The 22,985-nt window shown below is 36.8% G+C and overlaps 1 protein-coding gene across 3 annotated transcripts in view; it reads left to right on the forward strand.

The window, feature by feature from the left end:
- Positions 1 to 22,985, forward strand: part of DPYD (dihydropyrimidine dehydrogenase) — a 329,698-nt gene that overhangs the window by 140,483 nt on the left and 166,230 nt on the right. For all 3 annotated transcript variants that reach the window (XR_008483657.1, XM_054285597.1, XM_054285598.1), the window contains exons 9-11: positions 11,578 to 11,685; positions 14,696 to 14,865; positions 16,528 to 16,738. Coding sequence is in view for 2 of the 3 variants with exons in the window: in XM_054285597.1 (XP_054141572.1) it covers positions 11,578 to 11,685; positions 14,696 to 14,865; positions 16,528 to 16,738 (489 nt within the window). In the remaining variant the exon portion in view is untranslated. The remainder of the gene's footprint in view (positions 1 to 11,577; positions 11,686 to 14,695; positions 14,866 to 16,527; positions 16,739 to 22,985) is intronic.

The raw sequence follows: 22,985 nt of genomic DNA on the forward strand, positions 1-22,985 counted from the left end.
AGCTGTAATGTTTCTGAGCTGATCTACCTGTATAGGAGAGTATTAGTTTAACAGAGTATTTTCATGAAACTCCTTGCTACAGCTGCTTTTAAAACGAAAGGCAGATAAATATGTGCTTAATGATAAGGACATTGATGTGTAGGGGGTAAATGACCTGAGTGCGAATGCTTATTGACCCTCCAGCATGTTATGAGAATGTCATATTTGTTGCAGGGTATTCTGTACTGACAGTGTGTGGCAATATGAGAAGATAAAGCCTCTGATGACACATACTTATTATTCACCTGCAATTATAAAACTCTGTGTGCTTTTTTTCATAATTCATAGTGAACACTGAAGCTTAATCATGTTGAAATTGTCTGTTCAGAATGTTGCTTTAAAGAAATGAGTAAGAAAATCTTCTCAAATGTTTTGATAGATGATTCATGGCACTGGAGCTGCTGATGAGGAGCCAATATAGCCAAGTCTATAAATATGCAGTTACGAGAACTGTGGAAACATGAATTCTGGTAGTGTGACAGATTCCAAAAGCACTTTTTCTACTGGAGTAGGTTTCTAAAGTTGCTCTCTTCCTGTTCTACATTCAGATGCCGTTGTCTAATTAGGCTAATTGGCTGGCAAATTTGCCAGCTTTTAAATTAAATTAGTTTGGAGGTGAGAGAACAAATACCATCAGAAACGTGATTTATTCTTTCTTTCCATAATAATTGTTTCTTTTTAACTGAGCAGAGCTAGGCTTTATTATTTCTAGGGAATTTCTGCTTAATTTACTGTATATGACACATTTCCAGAAGAAATGAATATTGGCAGCCTATTACTAAACCTTTAAGCAAAGTAATCATAATGGAGAGACTGACCTCTACCTTACCTGGCAGTAATGAATAAAGCTCTAGCAAATAACAGTTACCTGATGTTATTTTAACAAATTCAGCTTTCCTTGAGTCAGTACATGTGCATTTTCCCGTGTTTCCCATTGCTTCTGAAGATCCAAAATACACTGAGTGTAATGAGGATGAATGATAGCTTAGATAAGTTTTTTCCTTCAGCTGCTGGTTGTATTAAATCCACAGCTCCTGTGCAGACCTAAAAATCTATAACATCCGTTTCAGATGAATTTGGAAACAAGGGGCTGCGTTCTTTTATTCTTGGTGCAGAGATTAAAATTGATCACAGCAGACACAAGGGAGCGGATTTGAGTATCACAGCTCAATGTGGTTAACTGGCATAGTGCAGGGCTCCTGTACTCCTCAACTGTGCACGTACAGGTTACGAATATTATTGATTGCAAGGGTCAGGGGAGGCTGCAGGGAGGTTATGCTGCATGATGCTATTTGGTAATTTTTAAGAGACAAGAGCTATGAACTCTCATAGCATCTGGGACAGGTACAGTTTAAACCTGACAAATGGAGATTTATGTTTGTGTGAGCTGGAAAAGCCCTTCAGGTAGAAATAATAAATGGAAATTTGATTGGATGGGTTTTTTATCATAGGTCAAATATTGTGCTGTAGAAAAAGGGAAAAAAGAGATTTAATTATTACCTTTTCATCAGATTGTACTGATGATAGTTTTTCAGTTGTAGATCTGTGCTGCAGGATAATGGATAATATTTAGAAGTCTTTTCTTGAGGGATCATTTTAAAATATATGTAGAGATGGTTTACCTGAAGTGATTAAAAATGATACAGTAGTAGTTACTGAATACATTTTATAGTATCTTTTTGTTCTTTAATGTGGACAAAACCAGTATATAAATATATGTTTTAAAATAAAATATGGTAAGATTTAAGATGAGACAATATAATACATTAACAAAGAACCGGGGAAAAATTGTTTCCTACATTGAAATTTCACATAGAGTGCTAATTACTTATTAAGCTTATTTTTTGGCAGACCTTGCTGAATTACATTGATGACTTCTACATATGAAAAATTAAAAAATCCTTGTAATGTTTTAAAAATAGGAATGACCAGAAATTTGTATTTTGCAAATACTACTTAGCATGTGGGATTTACTTCTTGAAGGAATAAGTTTTTACAAATATTTCATATAGATCAAGTTACACAGGGTGCAAAGCTGTGATTGACTCAGCCTATTGTTTCATAGTCACTATATTGAAACAGAATGGGAGCTATGGAAGTAGTGTGCAGAGGAGGATAGTTGTGGGTTTAAGACAAATGGCTGTAGATATTTCTATGATTCTTTACTGCTCTCTTCCATCAAATTTAGGAAACAATATTATAAAAATCAGTGTTTAGATTTGCAACGTGAATACCACCTATTGACTATTATAATCCTAATATAATAGGTTACGTTAGGAATATAGCAGGTTGATTTTAGGTAGTATAAGTTGATGTTGTCTCAGTATACCTCATTGCAACTTCCTTGCTGTACAGTGCCTGAGGTCTGACAAAGGTGTTATTCCAGAATATTAATGACTTAATTACTCCTCATGTTTCTATGGGATGAATTTGCTGCCTTTGATGGTTTTTTTCAGCTGTTGCTTTGTGATAGAGGCTTAGTATTATTTTCTTTCGTGATGCCAACTAAGTATTTGTGGTTTTTTCTTTGTGAATGTTTATCATCAGTTTTGCTCTCATTTCATCCATTCCCTATGTATTTATTTTATGTAGCCTCTATTGATCCAGCTTTTCAAGATTTTTTCCATGTTTTTAAATGAAAAATTATTATGAAGAGATCTTTTCTATGTTAACATTTGATTTTCCCTTTATAAATTTTCATTTGCTTAGATTATTTCAATATACCAGCATGTCTCCTTATTAACAGGGCATATTAGACAGTTAAGTTATAATGAGTCTGCTGGGGAAAGATATTGTTACCATTGCAAATGGGTATGGTAGTATTTTCTGCTTTCTTTTAGGAGTCTGTTGCTCTCAGTCTCACAATCCAGTTTATTTTGCTTTCACTTCCACATATTTGGACTTTCTGTGCTGGATAAAAGTCATTTTACTGTAGCATATGGTTTCTGAGATGATAGATTTTTGGTGTCCTTTGAGTTACTGATGGGCAGTCCGTGAGGAGATCTTGCTTTGGGGCTGCTCAGCACTGTTTGCTGAACACGAGTCAGCACTGGGACAGTTTCAGTTCCTCTGGAGTGGTGCAGTGTGTCACACTGGCAAATATTACCCAGCTGGTGTCAGGGGGAGGCACAGCCCCCCGTCTCTCCTTTGGCAGGTTACTGCTAGGAACAAACTTGTAGAAGAAAGAGGCAAAGGAACTGACAACATCAGCATGTCAGATCTTAAACTTCAGCCTTCCTGGTTCAAGAATGCTCCTGAAAAATGACAGGTCACGTCCATGATGGGAAGTGACCAAATTCCAGTCAGGACTAAAATCCAGTTTAGCTCTATTGTAAGCAGACTGGAGCAAGCTCTGCTCCTGGGTGAAATGATACATTCTTGTGGTAGAGATGGATTGGACTCAGACTGCTAAATGCATTTTCACTAGTGACCTTTTCAAATTTGTCGCCAGTATAATAAATGTTTCTATGACTTAAGAAAGGTTTGCAGCAATATTCCACTTTATTTTTTACAGCAGATGTTTCTTCAGTTACTCTGTATTACAATTTACAGAACTCTTATGTTCTACAAATCAAGATTCATAGCAAACTGTTGCAGTGCTTTAAGTCCTGCAATAAACAACACCAGGCAGAACAGAACCAGAGGGAAGGTAAGCAGACGTCTGCATTCATCCTTCCCCGTGATAAGGTTTGCTTCATAGTGATCTTCACATTTCAGCAAGTTCATTCACCAGGGCTGCCAGCTAACTTCCTAAAATCCTCAGCCTCAAAGATGAGGAACATTAAGTATCAGTTTCCAAACACAGAAGAAAGGCTAGAATTACCATCTGTTTCTTAGTTTAGAAATCTGTATATGTTTGTACAATCTAGTACAATTCTAGTGTGTCCTGTACAGAATTATGTTTTAAAAACATGTAGTGATATTGTATGATTCAGTTCTGAGGTATGCATTTTAAACAGTGCTTTTAGAGTATTACGGCTCAAAATGTTGAGTAAAAAATCTTCTTGGTGCTTATATATGAACAGCCAGATATTGAGATTTGAAAAAATATTACATCATTTCTCCTGATCTTTGTTTTATCATCTTGAAACACTGATGTTTTTTATTAAAATACAATATTTTAGTGATACTTGAGTGTTGCCCTATTAAAATTCAAAGCACAGGTCCCATAAACTAACCATAATAAAATTTAAAACAGCAATTAAGACTACAGGTAGGCTGTAGCGGGTAGACTAAAGCCTTGAATAAGGCTGGACTGATTACAAAAAAATCTGATGAGGGGTGGAGTCTATACCTGATGAGGCTGATGAGTTATGGTTCATCTTTGGGCACTTTGGCCAGTGTTAGATGTCAGTCTGATGTGATCATGGGATCACTAGGTGTGGGGAGGGCAGACCACAAGGCTGGTTTCTATTCCATGCTCAGGCAGACAACACTGACTGTGTTGTCGTAATCCTAATTTCCATCACTCACATGGATTGGTTCTGAACTCTGGCCTTTCCTTCCCATCTGCACTTTCTGATGTCTAGCTCGTGTGAATTTTGGCTACCTCTATACTGGGCTTGGAAAATTGGAACTCAAAGAGAAATTGGATTATAAGAACAAATTTAGTGCTAAATAATCTGTGACTCCCTCACTCCTATTATTTCTTTACCATTTGCAAGAGTTCAGATGCTTGTCTCTGTGTCTAATTTAGCCACAAAGTAAGGTGTGAGGCCTAAAGACTGCATTGCTTCCAGGTTCACTGCTTATTCAGGTGTTTTTAAAAGCCATGCTATGGATATAGCTGTTCAATTTAGAATGCATTGCAGCAGTTGTGTATGGCTCACGTATGGTAGATGTGAAAGGTGTTTTCACATATGCTGTACACACTGCTCATTCTAACTTGAGGGTTAGAGAAGGCTTACCCTAGTGTAGTTCTTTTACTTTTTCCCCTTTGCTTCCAATTTTCTATCAATGAGGCCTTTAGCCATCGTTAGGGAATAACTCCTAAAACCCTTGCAAGCATACATTTTCCAAAGAAAATAAGTCATTAATAAAAACTACGGAAAAGGAGCAGTTATATTACAAAATTAATCTACCAGGCTTACAGAGAAAACAAATTTGAAGAAGCCACCTGCTGTGGAGATGAGGCAGTAATCTCAACAGCAGGAAATAAAGGGAGGGAGGGAGAAAACACAAAAGCATAGACATTAAAAAAGTAATTAAAACACTTATCTCCATCAACATACATATCAAACAAAAAAAAAAATCAACCACCTAGAAAACATACTCTATTGAACGTCACAACAGGAAGTAACAAAGCTGTCCCCATAAAAAAAATGTCCAGCAAAATGAGAGAGATTCTTTACAAATACAAGCCTCAAAAGTATTTACTGAAGTGCTAATCACTAATGGACTGACCTTGAGAAAAACTGAGCGCTTGCAGAGTATTTGCGACTTTTCTGAAAGTCTAGATGCCCAGTACCAAGCCTTTAAATATTAAAGAAAGTTACTCTCTAGATACCAATGGTTGTCTTTCCATGTATGGTGCATCTCATAGCATGAGTTGTACTGGTATATTTAGTATAATCAGCTCTGGGGCACACTGTATTTGGACTATGCATTTCAATATAGATAATTTCTAAATTGTGCAGTATTGACCCATGAAGAGCAATGTGATCAGTATGGGTGTGGGTGAATGTGGTGGCTTAGAAACAAATATGTAGAGCATATTCCACAGCATACAAGTAGTTTCTGTCATGTCTAGGTAAAACTGTACATTTGACAGTTATGAAAGTTTACAGTTTCATGTTATCCTTCAAGAAAATAACATATCTAAAACTCATGGTCCAATTTATATGTATCCCAGATTGTGTGACATTAAGTAAGACTGCTTTAAATATATAGATTTTGATCTCCAGTTCCCCAGCACACAAAGGAGACTTGTTCAAGAAGATCAGAGCATTCAGAATTATTAAAGTAGTGCTTATGTGCTTGGATTTTACAGTGTGCCATGTACCTTTGTAGTCACAGTCTAACCATATGGCACCTGTAGCTGCAAGTCTCTGGGCAAGTGTGAAATGTCATCAGATCTGCTACATCTGAAATATCTTTGTATGGGCTCACAAGGAACAAGTTGGAACACTCAGTGTGTAAAAAGGCAGGGACGTGGGACAAAGTGGTGCTTTTCTGTTAATTCAAAAGGACTCTTCCTGAAGAAAAATGGTGGATTTAGAATTTACCTTCAGAGGGAAATTACTGTAGCTCTGTACTACTTTAGCATATCCTTTAAAAAAAAATTAAAAGAACAATATAAAAAAAACCTTGGTTAACAAAAAAAGTTTATCTGTCATTTCCTCTATAAAATTCACATCAGTCTCTGTTTGTCAGCCTTCCATGGCTCCTTTCCCCAGGACACATGAAATGAAGGGGCACAGCCTTCTCCAGGCCAGAGGTGCAGAACTGCTGCTGCAGGATCTGTGCTGCCTCCTTGCCAGGCTGTGCTCAAGTTTCTCCTGCTGAGTAACAGGCTGGGCTCAGCTCGTCTGGGCTCAGCCTCTCGGATGTTATTTCAGAAGATTTGCATTGCCCCCAGAGCAGATATGCAGAAAATCAATCCTATGGTTCTTCTCTCCAGTTTTGTATGGTATTCATGGATTTTTCTCCTCATTCTCAGTAATCTCTGACAGTTAAAGGCTTTCCACCCAATCCTAGGATTTCCTGTAATAAAGGCTGTGAAGGACAGAAGAGGAGTTTTCCTTGTAAATGTGATTTAAAAAAAAAATCTGGTTTAACTCTGAAACATGGAGATGTTAAAAGGTGGAAAGATGTCCTTGCTCTCTAACGTTCTAGCTCCAGATGTAAGGCAAGAGAAAATTTAAAAAATAATCCATAAATTTGTGACTGTGGTTTGATGTTTGGCTTCCTTGTTTTAAAAGTTAGAAAAAGCAATGTGCACAGCCAGTGAATCACATTTTGTTTCTTTTTTATTGAATTTGGATAAATTTATGCATGCAATGTAATTTCAAAACAAATTTGAAAGACTTAATATAAAAAATGTACTAAGGAAGTGTCTTAATACAAAAAATGTACTAAGGAAGTGTCTTCACTTTTAAAAAGTAGCTCTTGGTATTTTCAAATACAGATTGCATTCACCAGCAAAATTCAGTATTTTCACAACTAAATATAAAGGCAAAAACCCTTTTCAGTGTTTGATGTGAGGAAAATGAGAAAAAAATAATTTCTAGTTAGTTTTGTCCCTGAAGGCTCCTGTATATTTATCCTTCACCTTCAGCTCCATTTTGTCATTTTGTCTGGAGATGTGTTTTTAGTCAGCTCCCAGTGAAAACTGTATTTGACCCTTATCAAGGATGAGAGCTTATTTTGTCTGTCAGTTATTAAGATCGGTTGTGCAGTTTGTTTGAAACTGCAGATTTGGCCAACCCTGTCAGATTTAAGTAGTCCAGTGAGTAAGTTCAGGCTCAGAAGCATACCTGTTGCTGGGGAGAGGGGATTTGATCCAAACAGGAGGTAGATATGCAATGCCTGTACTTGCTTTAGTTTTCCTTTCCAGATCAGGCTCATGGTTAGAGTAGCAGCAGACTTAGCTGATTGATGCGTTGACATGCCTGAATTTACTTGGTGCAGCAGCTGAGGGGACTTGGTGCCCTCCTCTGCAAGCCAGTCCCTTACATTGTCTGTGCCTCCCTCTGGTACATTGCCTTGTACATCTGACCAATTTACTCTAATCATTCAGCAATTCATATCTCAACTGGACTAGGGAATTGTATCTAAATTTTCTTTAAAGGGAAACAATGGAATTGAGACTGTGCATGAAGAAAATTTATATGCATCAGTATTGTGAGAACAGAAAGTACAAGATCTTAACAGGAGGCATTGTTAATACATATGTGCACGTAGATATTTATATGTATATATAAAGGATATAAAAAGGGAAAGGTAGTTTGTGTTTTTCAAAGCCACTGTTGTAGTGGTTAAGGACTTTGGAAAGTATATGGTATGTCATTCATGGGAGAGACTTTGGTGCTGGGGAATTGCAAACTTGAGAAGGAGTTGTGGGGTTCAAATGAAGGAAAGAAGCCAATAGAGTAGTGATGCCTCCTGAGAGATAGCTGGAGTATCTGGAGATGGAAGGCAGAGCACAGCAAACCAGAGGGTCAGGAATCAAGATGAATTGCTTTCTGCGCTGCACCTGACCCAGATTGGGACTGTCTAGGTTAGATTTTGCAAAGCTGAACTAGATCTGTCATGCAAGCTGTTATTTTCACAATGTTTCTACTTTCTCTATTCTTAGTAAATGCAGTTTTCCGCAGCCCATGAGGCTTCATTGCGTGGTTTGGGTATCAGTTTCTTTCAGAAGCTTCCCTGGCAGCAGCAAGCAAAGCAGCTGAGGCTGCAGGAGGCCCAGGGCTGTGGCTGCAGAGGATGGGGGGCTCAGCCCTCTGCTTGTAGCAGGGTGCGTGGAGCCCCTCCAAGCACCACCAGGGGAGCTGCCTTTCTAATCTGCCTCCTCTTGCTTGCCCTTCAAAAGAGCTGTTCTTCAGTGCTGGGGAAGGAAATAATTGTTATCACTAGATATTGATACAGATTATTTAAAGATGGAAGGTGTGGGATAGTGACAGATTGTTTCAGAACACGAAATAGCAAATAATAAATAAAAAAATCTTTTTAGATGGCTTGCAAGTGGATTTGGAGAACAGAGAACTGACTTACTTGGCTTCAGCCTAAAAGCTAGGGAAAAGACCTTATATTTTTCTAAGCGGTTTTTGTTGGGTGGCTCTTGGCTATTTTGTACTAGTCTAAAGGATCTCTCTGATTTATCTTCAAAGAGTGTTTCTCTTGGTTCATTATTTTGACCTAAATTGTGGCTTTCATAGGTGACTGGGTTTTTTAAATTTTTTTTTAATTTCTTCTCTGAAACCATTTGCTCAAAACTGCATTTTTCCTCTACAGCTGTTTTTTGTTGAATATTCTCTCTCCCAAGAGGCTGTTGGCTATTTATCAATATTTGATCTCTCTGTAAAGCATACTTCTGTGGGGTGAATGTTTATTATGAAATGGTGTCTCTAAAGTGAATCTTATCTGCTCTTGATCTCTTTCTCTGTCTGCCTCAGTCTGTCTCTTTCTTAGCTTGCCTTGTGGCTTGAAGAAGTACTAAGTCTCTCTATTTTAACAAAAGTAAATGCAGTCATTACAACAGCAAATACTGAACAGGAAAAGAGATGCATCAGAATCCAGCACAATACAATTTCCAGCAGGTGCTTAGCAAAGAGCTTCAATCTGTGCTAAGTGTTTATAAGTATAAAAGAAGAAGTCCCCTGCATTTCCTTAAAGTGTAAATATCACAAAACTGTTTTTCAGGGAATTTTCAGCAAAATGAAAATAGTAAAATAAATAGCAGATAATGCCACGTATATTGACTACCTCTTTGGCAGTTGTTTGGTCATATCAGCCAGGCTAAACATTATTGAACCCAATGCACTCTTAATCCAACTCGTTTTATTTCAGTGATGAATCTGAAAAGACTAGTGATGAAGCTAGACAAAGAACATTGCAACACTTCCTTTATTGTACTCTTTATTCAGCCAATGGAAGCTAAAATACTGATGCTGTTAGAGACCAAATAGTTTTCATTAGGAAATTATAAAAGCAGAAAAAAATAAGTCACAAAAAATATTTTGAGAGTTTCTCTTTGAGTTTGAATGGAGGTACATATTAGGTGGAAAGGAAATTATTTTTAATGCAGGCTACGCATCCCACTAATGACAAGAGTGTTTCTCCCAAGAGTAAACTGAGGCCTCTGAGTTGGTTTATGGGTATCTCAATAGAAATGGTTGCATTACTCTCTCCTCTGCCTGCAGGCAGTCACTGAGAGCTTTTTCTGAGGCTCTCTTCATGCCATAGATGATTTTGCAATATATACGTAGAGAAAAATCAATGCCCTTTTAAAGATAGTTTCTTTAATGCATTTTACATATTGTACTTTCAATAGTGCTAAGTATTTCTGGCAACCTCTTAAGATATCCATTATTCATTATTCAGTAGCTGAAATTCCAGTCTACCCAGAAAGTACAGCATCCAAAGGTCTTGAAGTTCAGGATGTGCTATTATTTTTTAACCTTATTTTTCTCAATATCCAACTATAGATCAGTGTTGATTTCAGAGCTGGGTGTTCAGCAACTGAGTCATGATTTTTCTTTAGAAATAGAGATCAAATTTCAAGATTTTTTTCGTTTGCTTTTTGGCTTGTAAGCATTTTGAATTCACTGAGAGTTTTATTTTGTTTTTCTTCACTGAAATTAATAAATCTAAAAATGTATTTTATTTTTCTAGTAATATAGTAACTGCATTCAGAATTCTACAGGTTCAAAAAACTTCCTTCATATAGGTAACTCATGAAAAAGTACTGAGTTTTCTCATTAGGTAGTTCTCGTCCTATGCTGTAATGAGACAGATTTTTGTTGTTTAATTAATAGAAAAAGACCCCAAACCTTCCCTATTTGGGAAATTGCTCCTCAATGGGCAATTCTGCATTATTGTAGATACTAAAAGTGTGTTGCTAGGGTTTTCCAGACCAGTGTGTCTGGAAAATGTGTCTCAAAGAAGAGTAATATTAGTCTGCTGCTACCTATGCCTGAGAATGGAGGGAACTCAGATTGCTTTGTATGCTCCTGTTCTTCCTGCTTGCTCTGAGGGCGCCTCAGTGCCAGTATGTTTTCTTACAAAAATTGTTGACATTTACTCCATTTCAGTATGTAATCATCAATTAGCATACTTTTGATAATATTATGGGGTTTTAGATGTAAACATGAAAGTTGAGAGTGTTGAAAATACCCTGATTGCATTTCCATGAGTAAAATGGCTTAACTGGTGTGTCAGCCATGCTAGGCTTTGGCACTGTCCAATCATTCACACCAAAATGAGATGATGTTCTTTGGTAATTGGAAGATGCTGTTTGTTGCTTTCTTTTAACTGAAAGGTATTTGTTGCTATTAATAGTTGTAAAGTAAATCTTTGCCTTTATGCTATGGGTTCTGTCTAAAGTGTGGTTTTGATAACTATGAATAAATGTCAGCCAATCAGGACTTCAGGATTTTGAGAAAATAATCAAGAATGGCAAAAAAATGATGGCATACAAATACTCACAGATCAGATCTACAGCACTGCCATTTGTCCTCCTCCCCTCATCACTTAAGCTGTTTGTTACTGCCTCATTTGTATTATCTTTTGCTCATTTGTATTGCTTTTGCACCCTTTTCTCTCTAATCCCTTCCCCTACATTTGTTTTGAGTTATACAAGTACACACATTGCCAAGAAACCTGATTTTCAAGTGCCTGTACTATTAAACAAGCACCAGTTATGTAAGCTGCAGACTGCAAATGTGATCATTTGCAATATTATTTTGGAAACATCTAAGGGTTTGTGAAAGTGCTCGTATGGATGATGTTTTTGAGAACATGCGTGTAATTCAAAGTATGTGTTGGTCACTAAAATTTCCTGTGTAATTCTTATGTGCCATAAAATGTCTATTTCAGGTTTGCCGGAACCAAAGAGAGAGAGTATATTCCAAGGGCTGAAAATGAATCAAGGATTCTACACATCTAAAGACTTCTTACTTTTGGTAGCAATGGCAAGTAAACCAGGTGTGTGGTACTGTGTTCTTGCTGTAATCACATTTAATAAGTCATTAGCAGGTGTTGTTATATCAAACTGTTTGGCTACAAAGCAGCACATCCTGTTACAAAGTACCTTCCACTGAATATGTCTGGGACAGGATTTTCTCTTGGTGATTGGCAACCTCAGGAGCATGGTCAGAAAAGTTAGATCCAGAGATTATCAACTGAATAATCATGTGTACTAAATTTATGGCAAATTATTTCCCCTAATAAGATTTATTTATTATTTTGAATTATATTCCAAAGCTGACACAAGCTTCTCCTTTGTATGAAGTATCATGATAAAAATAGTATATATAAGATGGTTTGAAAAAAATCTGATATTAAAAAAGGTGTTTCTGACTTATATAAGCAGCTGATTTGTATATTGTTGATAAATTCTTTTACTTGATCCAAGTAATGTGCTGCAGGTTTTATAGACACATTTAGATCAGCACTAGTTCTTTACCCAATGAACTTGCAGTCTAACACTCTAACACACTAACTCTAACACTCAGGACAACAGGATTATGACAGGAGTTAATAAGAAAGTGCTCAGTTCATAGGCCCCAAATGCAGTCTTGTTTTATGGTTTCACATCTTTCTTTGAGCTCAGAGATAGCTGCATTTGTTCCCTATGGAGTACTGATGCTTTCAGTGTCCCTGAATATGAACTCATAAGCCCCAAATATGTGATTTCTATGCCACATTTCTTCATATGTCTGGATTCCCCAGACAAAAAACAAATTAATGTACAGGTTGTTTTTTTTTATTTGGGACAGAATGCAGTATTTTACATATGACTTAATATTACTTGTTTTATCTACAAACTGATTTTTTCGCATCATATAGGATTGCCTACTTATTTAGTAGACTTTTCTTATACAATTTTGAGAAGCATATATTCTATGGCAGATTATTCTGCTTATAAATGTAATATTTATTACTCCATTTGATGCAAAATATTTAAGAAGTGAAATTCTGCATCCCATCTGTCCCATCTCCTAGCTGTTTTTTATCAAATGCTTATTTCTGTCTGTTTTCTTAGGCTCAGAGTAATCTTAAATGATTTGGGAGAAAAGGGTGAGCTTTTGGGTTTTCTTTTTGAAGACAGAGATGTTTAAAAGTAAAACAGGTTGAGCATATGCAGTGCAACACATTTGTAGATTAACAAAGGAAAAATAAATTCTGCAAACAAAACTCTCTTGAAACAATTTGACTAAAAATACTTTGTAGAATTCTGAGAAGATATGTAGCAGTTGTGTACTGTAAGTCACCTGCTTGCATGTGGGTTTATATACTGTGATCCACATATTTCAAAATATTGCAAAGTAGGCCTCTTGATAAGCTAGCAAATATGATAATGTGATTGTTTATATTAAGTCTACAATGGGAAAAAGGATGAACTTGGAAGAACTAACCTTTTCTGATTGACAGTAATAGATAGGTCTTTGGTGTTGTCCGTTAATTAACATGGTTTCTTTTACTTAATTGTCCTAGTGTCTGTCTGTAGCTATAGCCACCTTTTGCTCTTTAAGGCATGGAATTATAAAATAAAATATACACATCCTACATCCTACTCTATCCTCCTTTTTTCACTGTGACAGTTATCTAAATAATAGACATAATAGACTTATTCATGGTAAAATACATATTCTGCCTGCTTATTAATTCTAAATGCCACTTGTTAATACACTTTCCTCCAAAAGGGTTTCCTCTTGCAAATACATAGCTGTGAATTTAGCTCAGGAGTGTGTTCCCAGGAGCAAAGCAGGCTGCTCTATCTGATCCCGTCTACACTCACACTCTAATGGCACTCTGAGCTGCCAGCTCCCTGCTTCACTTGTGCTTTTTCCACTGCTCAATTTGTATGGAGTATTAAGTTCACTAAAAATAAATGAGAAAAGTTTTTAGAGAGAATTTCAGACTAAGAATCTTGTTAAATAAATAGTCAATGTGACGCCACATTCATGGGTGAGCGGGGGAATTTCTCACTCTGCTTGTATGTCTAAATGAAAAGGATTGTTTACTTCAGTAATACTTGTGTTCCACAATTACATGTGAAAATCTGCTACAGTAGGATACTTGAGTTAAAGTACAGTAGGTAAATGGCCAGCTTAGTGCCTCCTGACTGGAGCTTTCCCGGACTCGGTGAGAATATAGCTTTGTATTATTTATGTCAATATTTTTCAAGTTATAACCATTTGCCTAATCAACAGTTAGTTGTACTTAAACATATGATAAAGTGCAGTCTCATCCAGGGAACAGACACAGTTCAGCTTTACTTAACTATTTCTTGTTTATTTGGATCATTAAATACAAGCTGTAGATGATAAACACATAATGTTGTCATTTTCTCCATGTAACTTTTTACAAATTATTTATAGAAAACAACTGTAGATTAAGCATTTTCTTCCAGTAGAAGAACTAGAAATTGCTGTTGCAATATTCTTTTCCTTCATGTTCAGCTGCTGAATAGCCTCAGAGAATCATGTCACCACCAGAACAGTGTCAGTGCTTTATAGAAATCTGAGGGGACTGATGTTGGTGTACTATTATGCAAAACTATAACTAACAACAACTGGTCATCTTTTTTGTTGTTGTTGTTTTGGATTGGTTTTGTGGTTTGTTTTTTTTTTTTTTTAGCTGGGAGGATAATGAATCTGATGAGAGAGAAACTTTTTGAATAAAAAGATCTCACAATTCTAGTTTCAATCTGACATGACCCACAATCCTACAAACATGTTGTCATTTGAATTCTTTTTCAATAGAAAGATGCAGCTGCTTAGAGTACTGACTATGAAATTATGTATATGAGCATATCTTAAAAGGGGGAATAAAACTGTCTTTCAGTAGAGCAGAATAATTTGATAGTGACACTCCATGCTTGGAAACTGTAAGATGCAATTTTACACTGCTTTGAGTATAAGTACCTTTTGAGCTGTCATGCGGAAGTGGCTTCTCTGCTTGAAAATGGGGTTTTCCTTTTATCTTTCAGGGATGTGTGCCTGTCACTCTCCCTTGCCACCAATCCATGGAACTGTGATTGTACTGGGGGCAGGAGACACTGCTTTTGACTGTGCAACATCTGCTCTGCGCTGCGGAGCTCGCCACGTCTTTGTGGTCTTCAGGAAGGGATTCACTCATATCAGGGCTGTCCCAGAAGAGGTAAAACTGATCAGCAGCTTTTCTGAGAAGGCATCTTAGGTACTTCTATGTGGCCTGAAAGCATGCTATAGGTACTTAGCAGACATCTGCTAAAGGTTTTGTTTATAAAAATGCTCTTTAAATGTACTAATGTCTATTAAAGATCTGAGGCTCACTTTGTATACTCTGTGTTTAAATAATTTTCAACTGTTGTATCTGTTTCCTGACAAGGCAGAGAGATGTATTTGCACACAGGGGTTAGAATTTCTTGTAAGTTAGGAAATGAACTAAAATTTTCCTTGTTGGAATCAAACAGCCATTAGAGTATTGTAAGTAGCTCTTCAGATCATGGATAGATCCTATAATGATACCTTCTGGCTGTTGTTTAAGGAATTTCAGTGATTCTGACATTGCCTTACGAGCCTATAGAAGGCTTTCTTTCTTTCTTACCTTTCCTTTCTTTCTGGTGAGAAAATTACTTACAGTGATTTTGACTTTGAATCACTGCCAATGGCAGTGAAGCAATGCTATTCATCACGTATTTCAGCATCCTAATCCATTTGGTTTTAGTTTGGCTTTGTACTTCGGCATTTATTAGATCATCTGCACATTTTGAAATTATTTTGCTTCAGCAATTTATATGTACTACAGGAGTTTTTTCAGATTTTTTTTTCTTATTTTTGTGCTCTTTTTCTATTTTTTATTTATTTGGTACATTACACTTTTATATACTTGAGAATAGCACACCATCTAATGCATCTTTATAATGAAATTTATGGTAGTTTGGTCGTCTGTTTCAAGAATGTGGGCGTCTTAGATCTTCCAGAAGGGAAATGGAGCTGCAAAGAAAGTAATAGAGGGTTTCTTGGTGCATGATTTACTTCTGTTGCACTTCAGTCAAGAGTTCTAGATGCAATGAGATTACCAAGGCCATTGCACAGACTCATGTGCTATTCAGATTCTTACTGTAATCTGAACCAAAATCTTTCATAGAAGCCTGGGTAAATTTCTAAAAGTTGTCAATGTTTCTACTCATCCAGTCGTGCAATGGGTCTTGAAAACAGTAAAATAAAAGTAGCTTCATTTGGTAATGGCCATGATAGAATCATGTCAGGTGGGATATTACATGTTCAAAAAAGTTGTGTACATAGAGACAGTCAAATTCTGAAGATTATTGACTTTAACAGTTTTACTACAGCAGAGATTCAGAAGATCCTTAAGTCTGGATTGTCACTCAGAAAATTGTTGCTTTTACACATAGTCAGCCTTTAATAAAATCTTAAAATCATAGTAAACATAAATCAGGGAATGGACTAAGTTAATACTAGGGTACTTCTTAAAAGACACAGATATTTATGTAAGAGAAATCTTTTTCCCTAAAAAAAGTTAAACATATTCAAAGTAACAGAAAAATAAAAAAATATATTGAAGAAATAAGAAAATATGTTTGAGAAATATTTGCCTTGAAAGTTTGCTTACTGCAACTGCTTGATTTGATAGCATGAGAGGCTCTGAAGCTGACTGTAAGATGTCTGCATACTGGACAAGGCTGATTTCTGCTATAGTAGAATCCATGGTAACATCTTGAGTCACAAAATGTTTCCTGGTTGGTTTGTTTGGGGTTTTTTTTTCCTGAAAATGCATCATGGTAAAGTTATATCTTTTACTGCTTCAACTCTACAGATGGAACTTGCAAAAGAAGAGAAGTGTGAATTTCTGCCTTTCCTCTCTCCTCGTAAAGTTGTTGTTAAAGGTGGACAAATTGTTGCTATGGAATTTGTTCGAACAGAGCAGGACAGCGATGGAAGCTGGAGAGAGGATGAGGATCAGGTTGTGCGTCTGAAAGCCAACGTGGTGATCAGTGCCTTTGGCTCTGTTCTGGGTGATGATAAAGGTAACCCTCACCAATGCAAATACAGATTGCTCTTTTAACTGCATGTCCTGTCCTTTCACAGTTTTGTTAGATGGGCCTTTTGGAGATTACTTAGCTTGTGACTGATGGTCCTCTTACAGGAGTTTGTCCTTCAGGAACATCTTTTCGAAAAAGATTTGGGGGTCTGGTAACTAAGCAGTTCTCTGCAAATTGCTATATAGAGCTGGAACTCAGCATTGAAGTACAATTCCTCAGCCTGTATTTTTCTTCTCAGTGCAAGTGGGATCTCAAAGAAACTCTTGGGAATTTCTTCTGGTCTCATTAATTAACTCTAGAGAAACTCATTATGTTACATCTTTAAGCTGAACTGATCTGATCTCTGAAATATCTTTTTTTTAACTTTGCAAATTAAACAAGCATTGAAACATTCATTATTCTGGTTCATCTGGTCTGGGTATTAGTTATTTCTTGTGCATATACAAGAGAACTGAGACTTCTCTCATACACTATATTTCTTAGTTGCACTTCACAAGGTTTAGTCTTAAAAATTAGTAATTACTTCATTCTGTATTAAAGATACAGAAATTGGCACATTGATGACATTTCAGAGATTGGATGAATTGTCTCCATTTAGCAGAGAGATGAACATGAATATAGTCAACAACATGGGAACTGAGCAGTGTTTAGATTGTTCTCCTCTGACACTAGGTTAGATTTTAGAAGTTCAGGCTCATACATTGAATGTGCCTCAGAATAAAAACACTGACTCAGTAGAAGACACACTGATAGAATGAGAAGGTCTTTGGCTTGGAGACGGTCATCTAGGCTAGCAAATTCTGAAATCCTTGGTGAAGAATGTGCCTGCCTCTCCAGGGCATGTTTTCATGGTCCTTTGGGGATAAATGCTCTGACAGAGGACTTGGCAAGTGCCGCAGATGGCGCAAGACCCGAAAATTTGGTATTCAGAATTTCTTAGCATGTTGTACTTTTGTGAATTTTTGCACTCAAGTAAAATGGTAAATCCTAAGTGATGTAAGCAGACTTTAAACCTGAATGCACTCAGCGCTCCCTGCTCCACATCCAGTTGTATAGAATGGTGAACCGTCCTGCAACCATGAGAAGAGTCTAAACCTTCTCCTACAGTAAAAAGGATCAGCCTGGTATTTCGAGGAACATGTGAAGTGAATACCAGGAGCATTCCTATCTTGTGTGTGCTACAAATGCTTTGGGGCAGTTTTTTGCATCCTAGCCTGTTTCTAGACAGTGACTGCTCCCAGCTCACTATTCAGGGCAGCCTGCTGGCCTGCTGCTGCCTCCTGCTCTGTGGGGCACAGCAGAGAGCAGACTCCCATTCCTCTTGGAGCTGTATTGCTGAGGAAAGTGTCATTTGTGTGGGTCATATTTCAGAGCTCAGTCTAACCTCCAGGGTGCAGGAAGAAGAGGTTTTAACGGCTTTTTTAAAGAGATTCATTAACTACTCTGATTATGGTGTTGATTAACTGAGAATTTTGGCAAATTTTGTTGGTTCTGGTGGTAATTTTGCTTTTAAAACTCTGTGTTTAGACTTTTTGGAAGGGTTTTTAGAATCTCATGTGGTAAATCAATATTAACCTATTCAATCAATATATTTTGTTGTGATTCATAGGCCCCATGATACAGGAGTGATTCTGTTTTCTCCCACGTTAAAAATTATCTCAATTAAAAGATTGAACTTACTGTGCTAAGCAGCCAGTAAGTACTGTGCTATAGTAGTGTGCCAGTCTTGTATTTCCTAGGGCACATTCACAGTCTAAATTAATTGTTGAGAGGTTTTTAAATAGGAACATAAAATGGGAGGGGAACAGTCATGCAGTGAGCTGATCATGAGAGAATAGAGTAATTTACTTTGGGGGTGAGCAAAACACCTCAGTTTCATGCTGTATTTTTGGTGAAACTGCTGTTAGAAAAGAAGTCAATAAAAAGGAAAAATGCAAGTCATTTGTGTTGGATGTTGTGAAGGTGAAAAGAAACTAAGACTTGAGTGCACAAAGTGCTTATTTTGATCATACCATTTCAGTTGCTTTTAAGTCTTTTTCTTTAGGCTGTCTTAATGAAAGTCAAATTTGCTTTTCACTATTGAGCTGGATTACAACCAAAACTCCAGACTACTTCAGTGTACATAACAAAAATAAATGAAAAATTAAAAAAAAAAAAAAAAAAAAAACAACACCAAAACATCATCTTAGTGTATTGTTGAGGTTTTTTGGTTTTGTGGTTGATTGGTTTTTCTAAATGAAGTACACTTCATTTAGAAACACTTCTGTATTCAAGAGATGAAAATATTCAGGTATTCCCCATCAACAGATGGAGATGAGGTACTCAAAACTGGACAATGCCATGAGCAAGCTGATTTGACTTGGAACTTGATCTAACTTTGAAGGGAATGGAGTAGGTAACCTCCAGAGGGCCCTTCTGGTCTCAATTATCCTGTGACTGGGTGACTCAGGTGCAGGTTGAATAAACATGTTAATTGCTGCTCATACAAAGAGCTCTATCAATTGACCTAATTCGTAAGGTACCTCGGGGAACTGCAATTGCAGTATTGGTATGGGCTAAGATACCAGGTTATATCCTATAAAAAGTCAGTTCTACTGATAAAAGAATAAAGAAAATACTGTCAAAAGCAGAGAGATTAAAATTAGACTTAGCCCCAGTTCAACAAAGTGTTCAGGGCAGCCTTGATGCTCATGTTGGGAAGTTTTGTAAGAAGCCATAAGTGTGTGGGTGACTGAGCAGAAATAGCTCATAGGTTAGAAAGTTTTTTTTGGTCTATTATCTTCAACAAGATGTTTCCTATTCTTGCGTGGTAACTATTAAATTTGCAACTGAGATTCCATGTGTTCACAATAGGTATTTAGTCTTTTTTGTTTTGTTAAAATAAAATACTGATGGTGTTTTAAAGCAGCAGTTCTAGTGGGTATTCATCCTCCCATTGGGAATCATATAAATGCATCATTTACTTTAAAAAATTGAATCCTAGTTTGACTTTATGCTCCTGGAGTTGCTTATAGATGAAACAGGAGAGTTGCCTTCTAGACTCTTTTAAGAAGGTTCCTGTTTTACTAAAACCAGTAAAAAACCATTGTTCGAATCCAACTACTGCAGATGGAGTAAGAAAAATGTTTTACTTCTTCTTGAAGAAAAAATTTTTTGCAAGTACAGGCTGCTTTATTTTAATTGCACAGCTTACCAGAGCCTTCAAGCCCTCGTAACTGACCCACAAAAGAAAGAGCTGTGAGAGAAATTTTGTACTTTTTCTTTGGTTATTGCTTTTTTTCTTAGTTTGTTGTTTTTGAGGCTTACAATGTGCTAGTGAATTACTGAAGTATCTTCTGCCACCATTCTAATTGCAACTACTCCACATGTACACTTGCAATTCTGAGTGCTCCCTCACACTGTGTCCAGCCTCTACATCCTGCTTAACACCAGTCCCATTGGTTTTGAAGTCTAAACTATGAATAACCCTTTTCTAATCCTTCTGATAAGCAAAGGGAACAATACTTTAGGACTGCAAAATTTTGTAACAAATACCGTTGTTTGGATTTATTTTCTTGAATGTCCAGTGAGAACAATGGAGAAAGTATGAAAAATAGTGCTGAAAATGTGCTACAAAATTCAATGCAGAGCAAATGACTAAGCCAGGATAGGGGACTGGCAACCTAACTTTAGTTTGACACTCTGTTTAGTGGGCAGCATTAAGGAGGAAGAATTCACATGTAACCAGGACACTGAATCTTAGCATGATAATATCTGTTTTATTTTCTTGGAACAGCAAAAAAGAGAAATGAAAAAATATCCAAGCAAAATCCAAGTACCACCTTTGTAAAAAAATCCCAGAAGTAGTAAGTTATTTGTGAACCAAAATATGTTTTATGAAAATTTTGGTAGTAGCTAGCTATTGCATCATTGACTGAAGGTCAAAACTTTATTTCATAATTCCAGGAATCAGTCACAACTTTCAGATATTTTGATTTTACTTTTGGTACAACTGTCATCTTTCTTGGAAACTGCAGCAGCAAACCCCATCCTTACTGTTTCCCTAGAATAGTTCAACATAAAGTAAAGATAACTTTTCCCAAGTTGTTTATAATTTTATAATTTTACCTACTCATGGTTAATTTTTATGTCTACAGCTTGAGAAGCATTTGCTAGGGAACAAAGGAAAAAACGTTTGCAGAGCTCTGATCTCATAAGTGAAAAAGATTTTGATTTTCCTTGGATCAAATATAGAACTCCAAATGGCACAGAAACCAGGAGTTCTGGAACTTGGGAGGACTGTTGAGTTTCGTCATAGAGCCTGCTCAGAGAGCTGGGTAACCTTGCCCTCAGAGCACTGAAGCCTTGACTATCTAATGGAAGAGTAAAGGGGGAGGGGAGGCTGTGATACCCCAGCTGGGAATGCCCTGGCACCTGCCTGCTAGCACAGCATCTGCCTCACACCAACAGGTTTTGAGGCACTAGAGTTGTAAAAAAAATTGTTATATAAAACTGAAATTTATATACGTTCAAAAGATTCCTATTGAAATAGATAGGAGTTTTCCTGCTGAGTCATTTGGAATAGGATTTTTCTCCACAAATAGCTTTACTGAATGAGTTTGGGTGCAGCAGTGCCGTGCTCTGAAATCATTACCCATTCCCGATATCAAAAAGTGGTTTCATGATGATTTCTAAAGCCGTGTTTACTTAGGACAGAAATTCTACTCTCTGAGTTGATACATATCACACACTTCAGCTTGCCAGTGACAGAAAACAAAGGCAGTAGCAGCCTGCAGCAGGACCCGCTCCCACCGTAGCTGGACCCAGCTTTATCCAATCAAACCATTTTTTAATCCTGTTCAGGATGCTTGTGGGGTAGAGGATGTTGGAAGCATGATTGTGCCTTTCTTTATTTGCTGGGCGTTTAGACTGGGCAGTGTCAGCAGTTAATCTGTTAGTGCATGTGACAGCTGTAGTTATACATTTCAGATTAAGAAAGTTACTGTATATTTGTATTTTTCAGAAGTAATGCTACTGTTCACTTTAAAGGAATTCTGTAAGATGGATGTCAAAAATAACATTAATGAGCTACTAAAGCTAAAATTATAGGAACTTACCAAATTGGTTAAACATAAAAACCATTAAACTGTTTATTGAAGCTTCACAGATATACTGCAGCTAATGAGCATTTCTGCTATTTAAATAAGCCCAAATTGAACACACATTACATAGATGCATAATTAGTCATGGCAGTCACACAGAGACTCACTTTTAAAGCTTTATTTGAGGAATCTTTTCCATTTGATTTGTTTCGTTAATTAAAATGTTTTTTCTGTATTCACTTATATTTTAATATTGTTTTTGCAAATGCTGTAATTTGCTGCTGTGTTTCCATTTGTGTTTGTTTGCTCTGTGAATATAGTGAATTTGGAAAATATATTCAGCACTGTTCTTTTGTTTGGTGTTGTGTTAGCATCACTTGATAGCGGTAGAATAATTAAATTGTATGTTGTCTTTCATCCAGAAGGATCTTTTCAAATGGTATATAATATCTCACTAGGCTGGGGGAGAGATGGCAGCACAAACACAAGATTGCAGTTTGAATTTTCAAGAGAAAAGATATGTTAGTTTTAAACTTTAAAGACTGAAACTGAGAGGGTGAAGGTTTTTAAAGATACTTTTTACCTCTGTCCCAAATGATGCACCAAACATTAAATATCTGATTTGCTTGTTGTTCAGTATCAAACACCAATTCAGAGAACCAGTAGTTCAAGCTCACATTTATCTCTTGGGCTCTTTCTTACCCTTGCAGGGCAGAGAAAGGACTTTCCTTTCTGAAGACAAAAGTTCTCCCCTGCTTTGTGCATGTGGTCTGGGAGGTGCTCCCTTCAGCCTCTCAGCTGCACCAGGTGTCAGATCCAAATTGTGAGGATGTTAGGAACTCTTATATAAAATGCTTTTGAACCATGCCCTTTTTTTATATAACCTAAATCTTGGAGATTTTAAGAAAGAAATAAATAGCAGTTGGATACCATATCAGCCTTGCCACCAGGGAAATGTTCTTTCTTGATTTTAAAAATACTGATCACGCAGACAAATCCCCAGGCCTGGAGAGATGTTTCAGGTGAAGATATGTTGGGCATTCTTCACACTCAAAAAGCTTTTGGTATAATTATGTCCAGACAGCTATTTTAGAACAAAGCAATTCAAAGAGATTTGAGAAATGTAATAGATACAGGATAACAGAAGTAAT

This window comes from Melozone crissalis, unplaced genomic scaffold (genome assembly GCF_028551555.1).
Source record: "Melozone crissalis strain CALT ecotype California unplaced genomic scaffold, PUWL_Pcris_2 ptg000045l_1, whole genome shotgun sequence".
Lineage (NCBI taxonomy): Eukaryota > Metazoa > Chordata > Aves > Passeriformes > Passerellidae > Melozone > Melozone crissalis.